Source organism: Sander vitreus, chromosome 10, assembly GCF_031162955.1.
Source record: "Sander vitreus isolate 19-12246 chromosome 10, sanVit1, whole genome shotgun sequence".
Taxonomy (NCBI): Eukaryota; Metazoa; Chordata; class Actinopteri; order Perciformes; family Percidae; genus Sander; species Sander vitreus.
Window position 1 is genome coordinate 31065030 of NC_135864.1, and position 16723 is coordinate 31081752.

General features: G+C 41.6%; 1 protein-coding gene across 1 annotated transcript; it reads right to left on the reverse strand.

The window, feature by feature from the left end:
- Positions 1-4628: 4628 nt before the first annotated feature.
- On the reverse strand, positions 4629-16075 carry hdac3 (histone deacetylase 3). Its single transcript, XM_078261111.1, has 15 exons — positions 15890-16075; positions 14986-15068; positions 14693-14835; positions 13828-13909; positions 13436-13492; positions 13284-13339; positions 13058-13191; positions 12076-12156; positions 11430-11503; positions 10504-10568; positions 6942-7031; positions 6430-6488; positions 6049-6128; positions 5740-5897; positions 4629-4737 (listed from the first exon to the last, which is right to left on the reverse strand). The coding sequence occupies exons 1-15, from the start codon at positions 15942-15944 to the stop codon at positions 4668-4670; spliced, it is 1287 nt and encodes a 428-aa protein (XP_078117237.1). The 5' UTR covers positions 15945-16075; the 3' UTR covers positions 4629-4667.
- Positions 16076-16723: the final 648 nt, after the last annotated feature.

Sequence of the window (16723 nt, forward strand, 5' to 3'; positions counted from 1 at the left end):
TGTGTGTCTGTAGAGCTCCGATACGTGAAGAGGAAATCCGATTGTTTAAAGAAAGCTCAGATGTTGCAGTTGGTTACTGCTCAGATTCTCTGCTGTGGTATAAATTCAGTCCGATATGTGTTTTTAAAGTTGGTTTCTCATATACAGTGTATGCGAATGAAGCTATTTATTTGAACTGAAGTTATTATTTATCAGTGTTGGGGATTTAATGTTGCCCCCCCCTCTCTTGGCCTGCAGCCAGAGATGTATCATCATATCAACGAGTTGGACAAGGAGCAACAGGCTGTCATTCTGATACCACGCCTCGACGACTGAACACAAAAGCCGATCTGCACTCAAAGCAACACTCAGAACACACTGACGATTACATTTTATCACATCTGCAGTGCAGATAAGACATGTTTTACACACTACACACGGGGAGAAATTCTGTTTTCTCCTTCAATGCATTCATTTTGTATGTTCAGTTGAAAAAAAGGTATCAGTGTGTTCGGCCTGTGACTCTATTTCTGACCAGAGCATTATTTAAAAAGATCTTTTAAAAAAAAGTTGCCCGTTAACCCTGGAACTGTTTGTTGTTACGGTAAGCCAAGAAGTCATGGATCCGCATGCAAACAGAAAATCTGGTATTTAACTCCGTGTGGCCACGTTTCAGTCTGCTCAATGGCAGGAATCTTATTTCAGATGTCCATATAATCTGAGATTGAGGTCACAAGGTGATTTTTGGTTACACTTTATTTGAAGGTATCTACATGCATACATACCTGCAAACTCAGAAGGGCTGAAAAAGGTGACATATACTTTCAATGCAGCACGAGGATGGCGAGGCGAATTTCAAGTGAACGCAACATCTGTCATACGTTCCTCTCCAGTGAAATACAGACACACTTTTACACCGTTTAGCTGTCAGCATTTTAACCGTGTTTACACCAGCTGCTAGCCAACGGTAGGCTAACGTTACCTGCTGCCAAGTGTAGTGTTAACTAGCTAACGGTAGGCTAACGTTACCTGCTGCCAAGTGTAGTGTTAACTAGCTAACGGTAGGCTAACGTTACCTGCTGTCAAGTGCAGCGTTTACTTCCGTGACATGCGGCAATGTTTAGGTTGCCTCTAACGTCCGTTTTCCGAGCATCAGAGGAAGCGCAGGCATTTCAGTGGCACCTAACTCCGCGTTGCAATTCAGTCCGGTAGATAACGGTCGTTAAGGGACCGGTGCCGTATTAGCACCGGGTCTCGGACCCCCCCCCCCCACGCCGAAAAGCGCCTAGTTTGCAGGTATGTACATAAGGGTGACATGACACTGTCATGAACGTGTCATAAACATTATAAACAAGTCATGACATAACGCTTCTTTTAGTACGTGTCATTCGGTTTTTGTCATGACAAGTTAGGGTTCATGTGTCATGACTGTGTCATGTGTTCATGACAGTGACATGACAGTGTCATGTCACTGTCATGAACACAAAAACAAACCAAAAACAGTTTTCATTTTGTGACCCCAATCTCAGATTATATGGACATCTGAAATGAGATTCCTGCCACTGAGCAGACTGAAATGTGGCCACACGGAGTTAAAGACCAGATTTTCATTTTGCATGCAGCTCCAGCCCAAAATACCAAGGTTTTGTGAAATAAAAATGATTATAAAAAACATGTTCTGCTTCTAATGCGGCATAAACATGTAAACTGCCTTTCACTCACAACTAATGGTTCTAGATAAAGTATTTCTAGTTTGTCATGATGTTTGGCTCAAACCAGGGTTAAATGTTGGATTTGCTTAAAGATTCTGTGCTCGATATTCAGCACATTGATATGTATGCAAACAAAGTAAAAATGTGTAAAGATATATAGTGGAGTAATGGCATCCTGAGCAGAGAATAAAGCCACACTCCCTCTGTGCGTTTTAATCCGAGCTTCTCTGTTCTTTGTTTTGACTGCCGGTCCGGCCACCAACATTTCATGGCCACGTGCATGTTAGTGCAAAATGTGGAAATGTTGGTATTGGTGAGAGTGTGTGGAGGTAATCCCACCCTTCTCTTCAGTATTTTGAGTACAACCCCTTTTAAAGCACCAGAAAAGTTGTGGTAAATTAGGCCCTTTCTGTTGAGATTTGAAGCTGCAGGTAGTAGTGTGTATTCTCCTTAAGTATTGTTTGTTGTGTAAGTTCTACATATCACTGGAGGAATAAACTTAGTGATCTTGGCTTTGCCTCCTGGTGTGTATTTCTTTTTTTTTTTTTGCTTCTCTGTGGTCTGGTGTTCAGAGAGATAAGGGCTCGAGCCCTCCTCAGGAAGCAGCTTCGGGAGTGTCAGTGAGCCAAGAACCGGATCCTGTCACTTTACTTTCAAAATCACTTTCATTATTATTATTGCCATTATGTCGCCCTCTGGTGGAGGAGTTCAAAACCTTTAAAGTGCTCATATTATGCTTGTTGGCTTTTTCCCTTTCCTTTGTGTTATATATATATATATATATATATATATATTTTTTTTTTTTTTGTACACATAGGTTTACAAAGTGAAAAAGCCCAAAGTCCACCCCAAAGGGACTTACCATCTCCAACAGAAAACACTGTTCACAAACTGCTCCAAACAGCTCTATTGTAGTCCAGCCTTTACTTCAGAGACAAACGTGGTCACTTTGGAACACACGTTATAATGCTCACCTAGCTGCTAGCGTGGCACGCTCTCATACTCTGCTTCTGACTGGCTAGTAGTCCTTACCTAGCTACTGTGCGTGTGCGACTCCCAACAAAGATGGAACAGAAGTGAGATGCCTCACTCTGTAGCTAAAACAGAGAGCTCAACACACAGGGTGAAAAGAGGAGCTGCAGCAATGTGCAGTACCAAAAAAATGTTTTTTGAAAATCACACCATGTAAACCAATTCTGATATAACCTCTAAATACAATTATGAACCTGAAAATGAGCACTTTAAAATACTTTCATACTACATACATTGATTCAATTCAATTTTATTAAAAACAAAAGACAATATCAAAAATCACAAAACTAGTTGTTGGCTAAAATAGGACTGGAGGTGGCTGATGGTAGAATGTAACTACAGTGGCTTCAAACGGTTCTAGTGATGTACATCTGTAATGAGCACAGTGACGGACCAGCACTCTCACATCTCATCAGTGAACCACACGCCTGCTTCAGTACAAAACATTTCACTACCAGCCTCATCAGCACAGTTGTCCTCTTCTACATTACACACGCACGCACTCACATTTATGTGTGTGTGTGTGTGCACACACACACACACACACACACAGACACAGTAATGAGCAGAGAATCCAGATGAGAGAAGAAAAAGGAATGAAAAGACAGGAGAATAATTCCTGTTTGGATCAGCTCAAGCCAAGTTGCCTCATTTACAGATATTCCCTTGTAGAAATCCAAAAATCAATGATGTCAAAAGTGCCCAGCTCTACAATAGTGCTTGCCTTTTCCGAGCTGTAAGGCACGTGAATAATGCTAGGATTAAAAAAAAACAATTTAAAAAAAATACCCAGTCTAACAGCTACTGTAAAAAATAAGAAAAGTGTTGAACTAAGACGGCGGTTGTAATAATTTGTACCTTTGATAGTTTAGGCGTGGTTTTAAACATCTGGACTGGCTAATGTGTGACTAATGTATCGTGGCAGGCACTCAAACTGATTCTCACGCGTCTTGAAAGATGAAATAACTCATTTCTTTTTCATGACACCTGGTGGGAAGCTGGGTTTTTTTTTTTTCTTCCAATGAGTGGCTTCATAAATACACCGAATTCTGTCACACAGGGCTCCAAACTAGCTGCTCTTTACTCTCAGGGGTTAAACATTTGGGATGCTCAAAACAATATTCTTTAGGCCCCGTTGATGCCACTGTCGCTGCTACGTCACCCGGATCGTTGGTCTGATTGGTTGAAGGACTGTCCAATTGCGCCCAGAGGCATTTGAGTGGCGTCCGTTGGTGACGCCCCTTTGGAAATGGGCTGTGAATGAAGCTTGCCCAGACGCCACTCTCAGTTACAACTGAGAAGGGTCTGGGGTCGACCAGGCTCGCTGTGTCCCCAAATCCAAACAAATAGTTGTTTGATTAAAATATTTGATGGCATTCTCCTCTTTCAAAAAGTCAAATACATTTCATTACTACGATAACAAACAAGATTACAAGTGGAGAAAAATGTAAAAATAAAAAAAATAAACTAGACGTTTGACTGTTCATGTGCACAACACATTTGTTTTGAGCCCTGAAGTTGACACGGTTTGTAAATTCAAAAACAAGACAGATAATCATATCCTGTAATCTTTTACATTACACTGGACGTATGTTGCAGTGTCTGGCGTTATTGGAGTCATTTGGGCTCACCCTTTCTGTCTGTTACAAGTTCGGACGACCCAGAATAGAAACGGGAATACAGTTGTGTGTGGAGGTGTGCTCGGTGGCATTATCTACGAGGCTCCGGAGCTAACGTCCGTTTTTTTTTCTTCTTTTTTTTTTTAGAAAGAGAACCTACGGAGGAAGAAAAGAGCAGAGCTTGAGAGTCTTTTTCAGTCAGAAATGTCGTTTCTGTTCAGTCTGCAGTGATGGCGTGATGTTTGCAGACCGCAGCTGATGCAGACAGAATGCTGCGAGGAAACAAAACCAAAAAAAAAGCTCCACTGCTTTCGCCCCTCTCGGGTCAAATTTCGACGTCGCTCTCTTTGTCGTTGTCGTGGTCACCGTCGTAGAACTCGTTGGCTGCCTCCGGCCTGAGGAAGATTTGAAAGATTTTAGTCATGCAGTTAAATATATATTTGAATGTGTTGCACTCAGAGGTGGAAATGAACTAATTACACGGGGGGGGGCACGTGCTCGACAGCGTTGTTGTCATTACTTAAGGTGCTTACACACCAACCAGACGGCCGACCGTCGGCAGAAAACATTTTAAGAGAGAAATAGGCCGTGCGGTTGCTGAATCTGTCTTCATTTCAGATCAACAGAGGTCAGTTTAAAAGGTTTTCGTCAGATTTTGAGAGGCTCATCCGCTCGCCTGACTGCCCTGTCTCCGACCGAGCATGTCAGGTCGGCCAAAATGAAGGCCGACGGCTCCTCAGACGGACGACGGCACGGAACACACCGAACAGACTCCAGTCACTGACCTCGCCAGACTGTCCGACGGCCGATTATCGGGTTGGTGTGTCAGCTCTCTCAGAATTCTTCATGGGGGTGACAGAAACTACGCACTATAGCTTTAAGTAAAAGTTCATCCAAGTAAAAAGGACTTTTACTTTACCCTCCTGTTCAAGAAGTTTCTACATCAGAACATTTGGGTTTTCTTTCGACCAAACTGTCCAAAAACATAACGTGGATGGTTCCATACAACCATTACTCTTTACAAGTCAAATAAAATGATCAGTTCACTACTATCATTGAATTTGGGTGCGTTATTCAATTTTATAGCGTTTGAAGAAAAAGAAATGATCCAAAAATGTCCAAAAAAAAAAGTGCAGGAAAAACATCGACAATAACATCGAAAATTTGTGACAAAAAAATTGGAAAAAAAAGTCGGAAAAAAGTGACTAAAACATCGGGGGAAAAAAAGGACATTTTTTGAAAAAAGTGACAAAAACGTCACCAAAAAATGTTTTAATGTGGAAAAAATAAATAAATAAGGAGTTGCATGGTCGATGGGAAGACTACACAAGTAGAACATTTTTGGACTCTTTCCACCTCTGGTGGCACTCATCCTAGCCCCGTGCAGGCGCACTGACCTGGTGTAGTTTTCCTCGCCCCCCCTCTCGTCGGGGTCGGGCTCGTCGGTGCGTTCGTAGCTCAGCATGTCGGAGGGAACGTCGTGGATCTGGACGCTGGGCGCGTGGTTCAACATCTTCAAGTTCTCGAACACCGTCTGGCGGATCTGCTCCAAGTACTGCAACACGACGCGCACACGGTTACAAAGACTGCACGAGACGGGTTTATGCCCAGTTGGATTATATCACCTTCCTGTCCCTCAACAAACAACTGGAACACGTGGAAGATAGGGCTGGGCCATATATCTTTATAATATCGCGATGTCTCACCTGTCTGGAGTTCTGGTTTTCTATCCTGGTGCTGACATCAGGGTGCAGCGTGAAGTCTGGAGCAAAGTACTCAAAATACTCTGCAGGGGACAGAAACAAGGAGGAACGAGGGACAGAGCTATGTCAAAATAAAAATGGACTTCCGTTGAATTCTCACTTCTTCTTCTTCAAAAAGCATGCACTCAGACGTTACTTTAAAATGTCAAATCACTGCTCTTCCAACAGATGGTGCTAAAGGTCGAAAATCCTCAAAATGAACACACACACACACACACACACACACACACACACACACAGAAGCCGTGTTGGGCAACGAGACAAGGAAAAGACATTGAGGGGCAGCGCAGGTACATCATCCCAAAAACTGAAGGTCCAACTCACCGCTGTAAGGCAGCTCATCACTGATGGATTCATCCAATAACAGAGACGTCTCAAAGGTCCTACGACAGAACACAACGCCTATTGTTACAAAGCTCATATCTCCCGTAACTCCGAACTAGGGTTGGGCATCTAGAACCGGTTCCAACTTGGAATGGTTTCAAAAATTCTGATTCCAATGAAATCAATTCTTTATTGGAATCGTTTTGAATCCGATCACTGGCTCCAAATGTAACAACAAGCGCAAGTTTTGGTTTCCGTAGAGGGCGCCGTACTGCCAGGCGCTTGTTGAGTTGCAGCCACGGAGCGCAGTAAGCGGCGCTCTAAAGTGTGGCTTTATTTTACGTTGAAAAAGCCCGGTGGAACTGTAAATCGCCACTGAATCAAAATAAAAATGTTCCTCTTGTCTGTGAAATAAGCACGTGATCGGTTTCAACTCCACCTCCCAAAGAATCGGAATGGTTGATGCCCAACCCTCCATAACAGCACGTTTTCGTGTCGGAAGCCAAACTCACCAGCAGCGAGCCACGTTCCTCACCGTGTATCCTCCGCCTCCCAGCACCAACAGAGGAATCTTAAAACTCTTAACAAACTCCACACACTCGCTGAAAGACAGAGAGAGCAAAGCAGAGCCACATTAACACTAGGGCTGCACTATATATATATATATATATATATATATATATATATATATATATATATATATATATATATATATATATATATATATATATATGCTATCGTTCTTTTATCGTCATCGCGAAATCAACGGGCGCTGTAAACGCATTGCGAAAGGCTGCGGCATATCGCGAAAGACACTCAGAGACATTTTTGTGTTTGTCAACCCTCCTGTTGTCCTCGGGTCAAATTTGACCCATTTTCTAAAAGTTTCTATATCAGAAATTTGTGTTTCTATCAACCAAAATGTTCCAAAAAATATTTTTTTAATAAAAGAACATTGGAAAAAAGTGACCAAAATGAAGGAAAAAGCTTAAAAAAAACGTAGAGGAAAAAAAATAAAAACTGTCAAAAAAGCGCATAAGAAAGGTAACAAACGATGAAAAAAGTGAGAAAAACGTCGGCAGAAAAAGTTTTTTTAATTTGGACCGAGGAAAAACAAAAAGTTGCATAGTGGGCGGGAGGACAACACGAGGGTTAAAAGAAAATATCAGTACCTGTCACTCTTTGTTTTAAGTAGTGCCTTTTATATTCAATTCATTGTTCAATGTGTTCAATACAGGAATGTTGGACATGATTTCCTTTCATTTGTTTATAATTCAACAAGGACTTTGTTGTATTTTAGTCGAATACTGAAAGTACACTTAATATCCGTTTATCGCAAGTAATATCGCGATATTCAACGTTATCGTTGACCCTCATATCGTGCAGCCCTAATTAATACGCACATGCACAAGTCATTCCTACTAGGCTAATGTTACGACAGGGTCAGTACCGACATGTGACACACGAGGGGGGTGCGTTTGTTTTTCTCAATTAAGCCCAACAAGCTGCAGGTGTGGGGGACGAATCAAGCCAGCCAGCTGCAGGCCGCCTCAGTCAGTGGGAGACTCATTCAGGGATTGATTCCGGGAGGAGGAAGACGGACGCGGCACGCTGCAGGCCGAAGCGGCACGGAAACCACGGTTGGGAGAGAGACGCTGAACTAGAGACTATTTCAGATTGAGGAGATGGTTTTGTAAATGCACATTTTTAAAACCTGAACCACAGGAGTCAGCCGGAGAGGCTGGAGCTGCTGGCAGCAGGCTGGCGCTCCCGATGACCCGACGCTAGCAGGCCCGGTACCGGGACGCAGAACGGCACGGCGGCCCGGGGCAGTCGAGTTTAACACAGCAAAACCCCTCTGAGGTAGGAAAGTATACACTCATCCAGGTAAGCTCATGTCTCAGACATTAGAATTAAAGTTATGTGCTGTCACGGGTTGGCAAAAACACGCCCCACTAAGAAAAGTGCTAATTCTTTTGGAAATGAATAACATTTTCATGAATAAAAAGAATCAAGGTTATAATCAGGGGGTCCTTTGCACATATGTAAGGTTCTTTTATAGGTTTATTTTGACTTTTTATTATTTTAATGAAGAGAGAGCGAGAGAGACAAATCAGTTGTCCTCGGATAGTAGATGATAATTTCAACTTGATTAAAAAAAAACTAAAGTAATAATTGAATAATACCTGTACCACGTGAAAGAGTACATTGTAATATGTATTAACAACTACAAACAGTGAGTTTTGAACAATATTTGGAAGTGTGGTGCTATTTTGAGCCTTGTTAGTGGTGTAGAAATAGCTATTCACCCTCTGCCCCGAAGGCTAGCGTTAGAAGCTAGTCAGCGGTTTGTGCTAGCTTGTTTCAACCTAGAGACGCATTCGATTAGCATGAAAGCAGATCCCAGAGAACGGTCGACTCGGTACACGTGTTATTAACCCCTAGGTTCATTTTGCGCCGGAATTGTCCTTTAACAGAGCCAGCACGGGTCACGTAATGCATACAAATAGCCGAGATGTTTCTATTAATCGGAGAGAGAGAAAGGAGGAATGGTTTTGGTTTGAGCGGGCTCTCTTTGGGTTAACTCTGAGCTCCAGTATCAGCAAGCTGGCTCACATTTAACCAACCTTATTCCTACCAGAGCCCCACATAGACAAAAGAGTCAATTAAGAGCAATATAATGTCCACTCTGGTTTAAAAAAAAAAGAAGGATAAATACACTAAATACATATGACTATTATAGCTGCACTTTAATTACAGTTTCTTTCATTTCCAAAGCGATTCCGGACTGTGTCGACACTTTTAACCTCTAATTCCATCCCTGCAGCTCAGAATAACAAATAGTGACCGTGTGATGATTGGAAGTTAAACGTTTACCCTCTGTTGTCTAAATTAGTTTTTTTTCTTCCTGTAATCATTTGGTTATGATGTAGGTATGTAATTCTGCAGCTAATGGAGATCCTAATAAACTAATATTAGAACAATAATCCACAAAACGGATAATTATAAATGCAACATTTCGGTCAGACATGAGGTACTTTTTTTGGCAGCAGAAAAAGACTGTTTTAAGTGCACTGCATAGTAGTTTGGTCATCAGAGAAAAACGACAAAAAAAAATACTAACCCCAGCCCAAAAACATACAGTATATAAGCCTTCCTGCATTTATTTATAGCCTTTTTAATATTTGAGAAAAAATATTTCTAGTGTTTCTACGGCTTCAGCTTCTTTTAGTTCTGTGATTTATACACTATTGTTTATATTCCCCCTTTGATGAACATTAGGTTTTGCCGTTACTTTAACCCATTTTGCCCGCTGGTATATCACCGTTTTCATCTCATTTGCAGTTTCGCAAATCTGAACCAGGAGCTGCTTGACAGCTTCCAAATGACAGTGTTCACTTTAACCAGGGAGCAGTTATTTAAGTGGCCATATTATGCTCATTTTCAGATTCATAATTGTAATTTGAGATTGTATCAGAATAGGTTTACATGGTTTAATTTTCAAAAAACACCATATTTTTGTTGCACATTGCCGCAGCTCCTCTTTTTACACTGTGTTCAGGTTCAGGTTTTAGCTACAGAGTGAGGCATCTCACTTCTGTAACATCTTTGTTGTCAGTCGCATATGCGCAGTAGCTAGGTAAGGATTACATGAGCTAGCTAGCTGTTTCTCCAACTTCGGTCAGTACAAGGCAGGATTAGCTGGGAGACTTCTTCTAAACGAGGGCGCACTTCCAACTTTGCGTGGAATACCTGCAGAACAGGGACATGCAAGTAGTTCTTTTGTAGATTATGGTGAACTCGTGTGTGTGTTGTAGCAGTGTTTTGCCATTGAGAACAAGCTAGCTAACGGTTAGCCCCCTAGACCCCTCGTCTCGGCTAGTTACGTAGAAAGCCGTGCCGATTTTGACTAGCTCACCCGGAGACTGAAGGCAGGACACGTTCAGAAACCGTATCTCACTCAGAACAGCATGGATGGGTTTTTTTCAAAGTTTGTATGCGTGTGGAAGCACCAGAGACACCAAAATTATTTTTTTTTCATAATATGGGCACTTTAAAGTAAGTCCGTCTCACCCATGTCCGCGTATACTGAGGTTGAAGCAGCCAAGTCTGTCGCAGCCCAGAGAATCAGCTCCACACTGGAAGAGAACAACACACAGGCTTTACATGCCTCATCACCCTACGATTTCATGCAGCCCTATAATCTACAGTGCTCAGCATAAGTGAATACACCCATGCTAAAGTTGACTAAAAAGAGGAATAACAATGACAATTGATCTTAATGCCTTAATTAAAACAATTAGGAAAAATCCAACCTTTTAAGGACGCCAACTGTCTTTGTGAATGAATAATGTATTGTAAATAAATAAATGTTCTTCCTTAAAATACAGGCGGCATAAGTAAGTACACCCCTATGTTAAATTCCCATAGAGGCAGGCAGATATTTATTATTAAAAGGCCAGTTATTTCATGGATCCAGGATACTATGTAAAGTTCCCTTGGCCTTTGGAATTAAAATAGCCCCCCCCCCCCCACATCATCACATACCCTTCACCATACCTAGAGACTGGCATGGGGTACTTTCCATAAAATCATCTCTCAAAGCAAATCAAACCAGCTATTAGGTTAACTGAAATAAAACCACGCCAATTCCTCTTTTTAGTCAACTTTAGCATGGGTGTATTCACTTATGCTTGGCACTGTATGTCTAATCTTAGCCATATAATCTAATTTTATAAATAATAAGTTTACTTCATTTGGCCCACTAAGACAATCAGTCATTCACACTCACACACACACACACACACACACACACACACACACACACACACACACACACACACACACACACACACACACACACACACACACACACACACACACACACACACACACACTCACACACACACACACACACACACACACGATCCATTAGCTGCGATGACAGGTAATTAAACAGATGAATCCGAGCATCAGAGACTCCCGAGTTCCACACTGACCTGTAGAACGATGCAAGTCGGCTGGTAGAAATCCACCACCTGTTTAATAACCGGCTGGAACAGCTGCCTGTAGCCTGAAACACACGCATACAGATGTTGGCCAGGGCGCCAATGATGATGAAGTTCACAGCAGTTTGAATCTTCTGAGTCAACGTGACATCATGACTTCGCGTAAACATACACGCCCACTTTCTTAAGCCAAGTGGCGTGTTATCTGTACGCATTTTCAGCGCCGTATACAGCGGACGGGTTTAGGAAAAGAACAACTGGGTTGGGTTTAGTAAAAGAAGAAAGCGACGGAAACGTGACACGCGGGACACGATCCCCGGTCTCCTGGGTGAAAGTCCTGTGTTTGACCCATCCGCCACCCCGACCAACCTCCCTATGCAGATATTTTGGCCTTTCATACTACTCGCTACGGCATCAATTCAAACGCAATCGCAAGGTAATGTAAGTCAATGGAGGCCAAACGGCGTTGATAAACGCGCTAAACAGCGAGTATGCGTCTTGATGACACGGCAATAATGGCATACGGATTGGCGTGTCATACATACGCCACTTCATGAGATGAGTCTGTCTGAGCTCTTTGTGTTGTTTTATACAATAGGGGTTACATTTCAGTAATCTGTGCAGGAAGAGAACTCACTCTGGTCATCGATGCCGTCTCTGAGGGGAACGTTGAGGCAGTAGTACCGGCCGCTCTCTGCTCCGACCTCATACATGTCACCTGCAAACGCACGCCAACTGAATTAATTCAATGCAGTTTTATTTATAGCGTCAAATCACAACAGCAGTTATCTCAGGACACTTTACAGGTAGAGTAGGCACTTTACTTTACAAAGGCCCAACAACCCCCCCCAATAGCAAGCAATTTATTAATACACAATTGTACAGAGACAACGCAGTAATACCATACTGTATTGAAGCAGCTCAAGTTACATAGTTTGTCTAATGAGCAAAACATGCACAATGAATGTGTCCCTATTGCAAAGTTTTTTCATTTGTTTGGTCAACTGTACATGTCCTACACTACAAAAATGGCTAAAGAATAAACCTGTTATTTGTCTTTTGTAGTGATAATAAGGGCTCCTGCACACTGCCTGCGTGGCGTGAGCGTGTCAGCTGCGTGGCGTGTCCGTTTTTATTTTGGCTCCCATGTTAACAGGTTAGAGCTTTTCACACTGCCCTGTGTGACACGGACGTCTCAGGTTTTGACATAAATGCAGATATAAATGTAATTTGAAAAAATAATAATAAATTATCGATTTTCAATGAAATATTCCGTAGCCTATTTTGCCGACAATACTGCCGACGTTGTCTTTGCTGTAATCAAATCAGTTTAACATTTCATTTTATCAATGGGAAACACACGTGTACAGACAAGGCTAGCCGCAGCAGCGCCGCGTCACAAACGTTTCTGGTGTGAAAAGACATAGAAAACGCCACGCAACAGAAACGCCACGCTCTCGCCACGCATCCAGTGTGAAACGGGCCTAAGTCACAGTTGTAGTAGTGCTGGTCACATGCAGATGAAAGGCACTTTCAGAATGTGTGCATAAATGTCCCTGCTGTAACTCTAAACGGAGAGAGATTGATTTCATTCGCTAGATGCTGCAAGCAGCGCGTACCTGTTCCTGGAAAAAAGTAGTTCCCGTATTTGTGGAAGGACACAGTCATGACGCGGTCAGTCAGGTAAAAGGCTTCCTGTACGCCGTCACCGTGGTGAATGTCTATGTCGATGTACAGAACCCTAGGGTGGTATCTAAAAAAAACAAAAACACACACGCACGCATGAAGAGAGAAACTGACACGGCGAACACTTGATGAATGTTATGAAACGGAGTGTCCTCTTACTTGAGCAGCTCCAGTATACTGATGACTATGTCATTGACGTAACAAAACCCAGATGCCTGCAAACCCAGAAATCATTTTATTATTTAAACTATTCACATCTAAATATAATGAGTTTAGCAGAAAGGGATGACAACCATATACTCTGTTCTGACCTCAAATTTCTTGGCATGATGCAAACCTCCGGCCCAGTTGATAGCAATGTCACAGATCTAAAAAAAAACAACAACAACGTATCAATTAAATATCACACCATCGCCATGACTCTGTAGTCCTGACCAGTCTAGCAGCAGTGCTGCAGCCGTGTTAGCACTGAGTGACGGCCAGTAGTTTAGGCATCAACTGCCACACACATGTTCATCTCTAATCATCGGCCTCAGAGCAGGACAGAAAGCCAACATGGCCGCAACTGAAATAATGAGAAAACTCTAGTAACTCAGGTTATGTGATGCTTGTGCCAGTGGGAACTGCTTAAATGCCACATACCACTGATTCCCACTGTGGCAGGTTGGGTGTAGGTGTATGTGTATGTTTGCCTGTGTCTTACCTTGTGGTTGAGCTGCGTAGCTCCCTGTAGGGAGGCTCCTGTGTATCTTGAGCAAAACTCAAAAAGACCTGGAAACACAGGACTGACAAAAACACAGGCGCAAAATATTTTAGTTATGGTTTAGTCAGTCCTCTTATAACAGCGAGTGTCAATCTGCCTATCAGGGATGTAAAGGCTTTTAACCCCTTTGCCAATCTGCCCCTTTGCCCGGCCAACTTTTTTGTTTTATTAGAGGCTGTAGCAGGCTGTTGTGGTCTCTAGGATAATCACAGCCTCAGTCTACACACAACAAACTAGAGACCGAGGGCATTCAGAGGATGTATGGCAATAAAGGGATTTCTGAGTCATTTCCAGAACAGAAGTGCTCGCCATCCAATCGCAGAAAGATGCAATTCTTGCAGAAATCTCCAAATTTCAAAAAAGGTTTTGATACTAAATCGCAGCACAGATTTTTCTACGTTGTTCCTTAAGGTCTTGGTGTCTAAATGTGGCATTTTAATTCTTTTTTATGTCTGATCTATGACTAGAAAAACGACCTGCATCTCAAATGAATCCGTAGTTTCCCAGCTTTCAAATGCCGTATACCACTTCTATATGATCTCTATGGTTGACCTGCTTTCACCCTCTAAACACCCCCCGTCCCCCTCCCCTTACCCTCTAGGAAAAAAGGAGGCAGAATGCTAAGGGGTTAAGCTGTTGACTGATCCTGTTTTAGTGGAGCAATAAGAGCAATAGCATTGCTTGAAATGATATTTGAGATATTAAAATGTCACATGGTTACAACGGAAATAAACAGCCTAATATTTGACTCTGAAACCATGGGGATTTGTATGCTATAAAACAAACCGTTTTGAGTAATACTCACCAGTCATCTCCAACATTGAATGTGTTGAGGCTCTTGGTGAAGCCCTGCATGTTATTGGGGCTGACCTTCTGTAGGAAGTCGATGTAGTCTTCAGAGTGGAACCGACACATGTCGTGCTGAGATGCTTTGTATGGCTTAAACACCTGATTTAAAAACAAAAAAGTAGTACAGATTTTAGTGTTCCTCATTTGGAATTGAAAGAGCGAGCAGATGGTATTTCAGCGAGAGAAGCATCAGCAGGCTCTGAATCTCTAACGGTAACACCATCTCTCCTTAACGTTAGTGCAGCTCACCATCATTTTCTTGTAGAGTCCATAGTGCAACACCAGACTGTGAGTCAGAGACAAACGGTGAGGCTTCATGGGGTGGCCAGCACCTGGCAGAGACAGATAGTTCAGCACAGATTCGCATTCATAATGTATTGGTGACTTCAATCACGACCAATATTGTTATAATATATATAAATCATCTGTATTTCATAAGCACACTGAGCAGACTCGTGTATTACTGTGGTTAAATCACTACTGACAGAAGCACTGGGTTGTTATTTGTTACACCTGAAAAGAATATACAAAATATCTGTCAGGCTCTTTCCTTTATGGATAATGTTCAAATTCTGTATTAAGAGAACGTGCAATAACACACGTGTGTGTGTGCATGTAGTTTCCATATTTGAAATCATCTTCAGCTGTGATGTTTTGTGTATTTTTATCCTAAGAGCATTTACGTTGTAAGTTCCAAAGCAGGTATCGTCGCGGTTACGGTGCATACTGTCGGAAAATGACACAAGGTGCGATATTATTTTTACTTAAACTGTCTAACGTTACATATAATCATCCCTATTGTAAGTCAATATGTAATGGCTACACACTGACCATTTCAAAGCGTTCAAGTTACTGTATGAACTAGGTAGACATCTCAGGCAGACGTACGGTGACACATTGTAATAAATGATGGATAACGTGTAACCTAACGTTAACTAGCTAGCTAAGCAAACCACATGGTTTCAAATTTGTACAAAACGTAGCAATAAATATGAAATTGTGCTATAGTGAAAACCTGCCTAACAGACCTCCAAGTGCACATATAGAGCGTGAAATCCTAAAGAGTGCATATAAATACACATCCCTGAAGTTATTAGCATGCATTAGCACCATTTATCTTCGTAGGCCTGCTCACTACGATAACCAAACTCACCATAATGAAAGTTGCCCACGTCTGGGTCATAAAAATACGATGTTCTATTGTTCATTCTGAAAGAAATATTTTAACTTTCTACGGAAACTATGACTGTTCTTGCAGCTATAAAACCCACATCTTCTTTCAATTAGCTAACAGACAGCCGCTATGCTAAACACCGACTACACAACGTCATCAGACAGGGACAGATCAGCGAGGGGAGGAGGTGGAGGAAAGCTATTTATATGACCATATCATAGACAGAAACAATACAATATAAGAATATATATAAATAAATGTTTATGGAGAAAAGGATGTGCCTGGAAAAAATAAAGTTGCATTTTTTTTTAACTGGTATAAAATAATCGATACATTGTTATAACTTCGTGTCATTTTTTTTCTTTTTTTTTTACTAGCGTCTACGAGAAATCACTTCTTACCGGCTTTTTTCCACTTCCGTTTACCCGTCACAATAAAAGCTATGGTTTACTGCAACTTCCTTTAACGTTCAACTGAGAGATAACACAATAAAATACCATACATAATTTAAGTTATCTTTTAAACAAGGGCATTACCATAGACCTATATAAGGCCTATATAAAACTGTATATATTTTTATTTCAATATAAAAATTACTGTATTCTTTTACAGTTATTGGTCATTACCAACCATAATTTTCTGACCTATTGTAGCGTTTATATATGTTTCAATTTACCACAGGGCACAACACGTGGCCATTTAAAGGCTCCAGTAAATGGATATTGGCAAAAGAAAATAATGAAAGTTAAAGAAATTGATAAAAAAAAAAATCTATATAACACGTATTAACTGGAGCTTCCATCTGCAACGTTG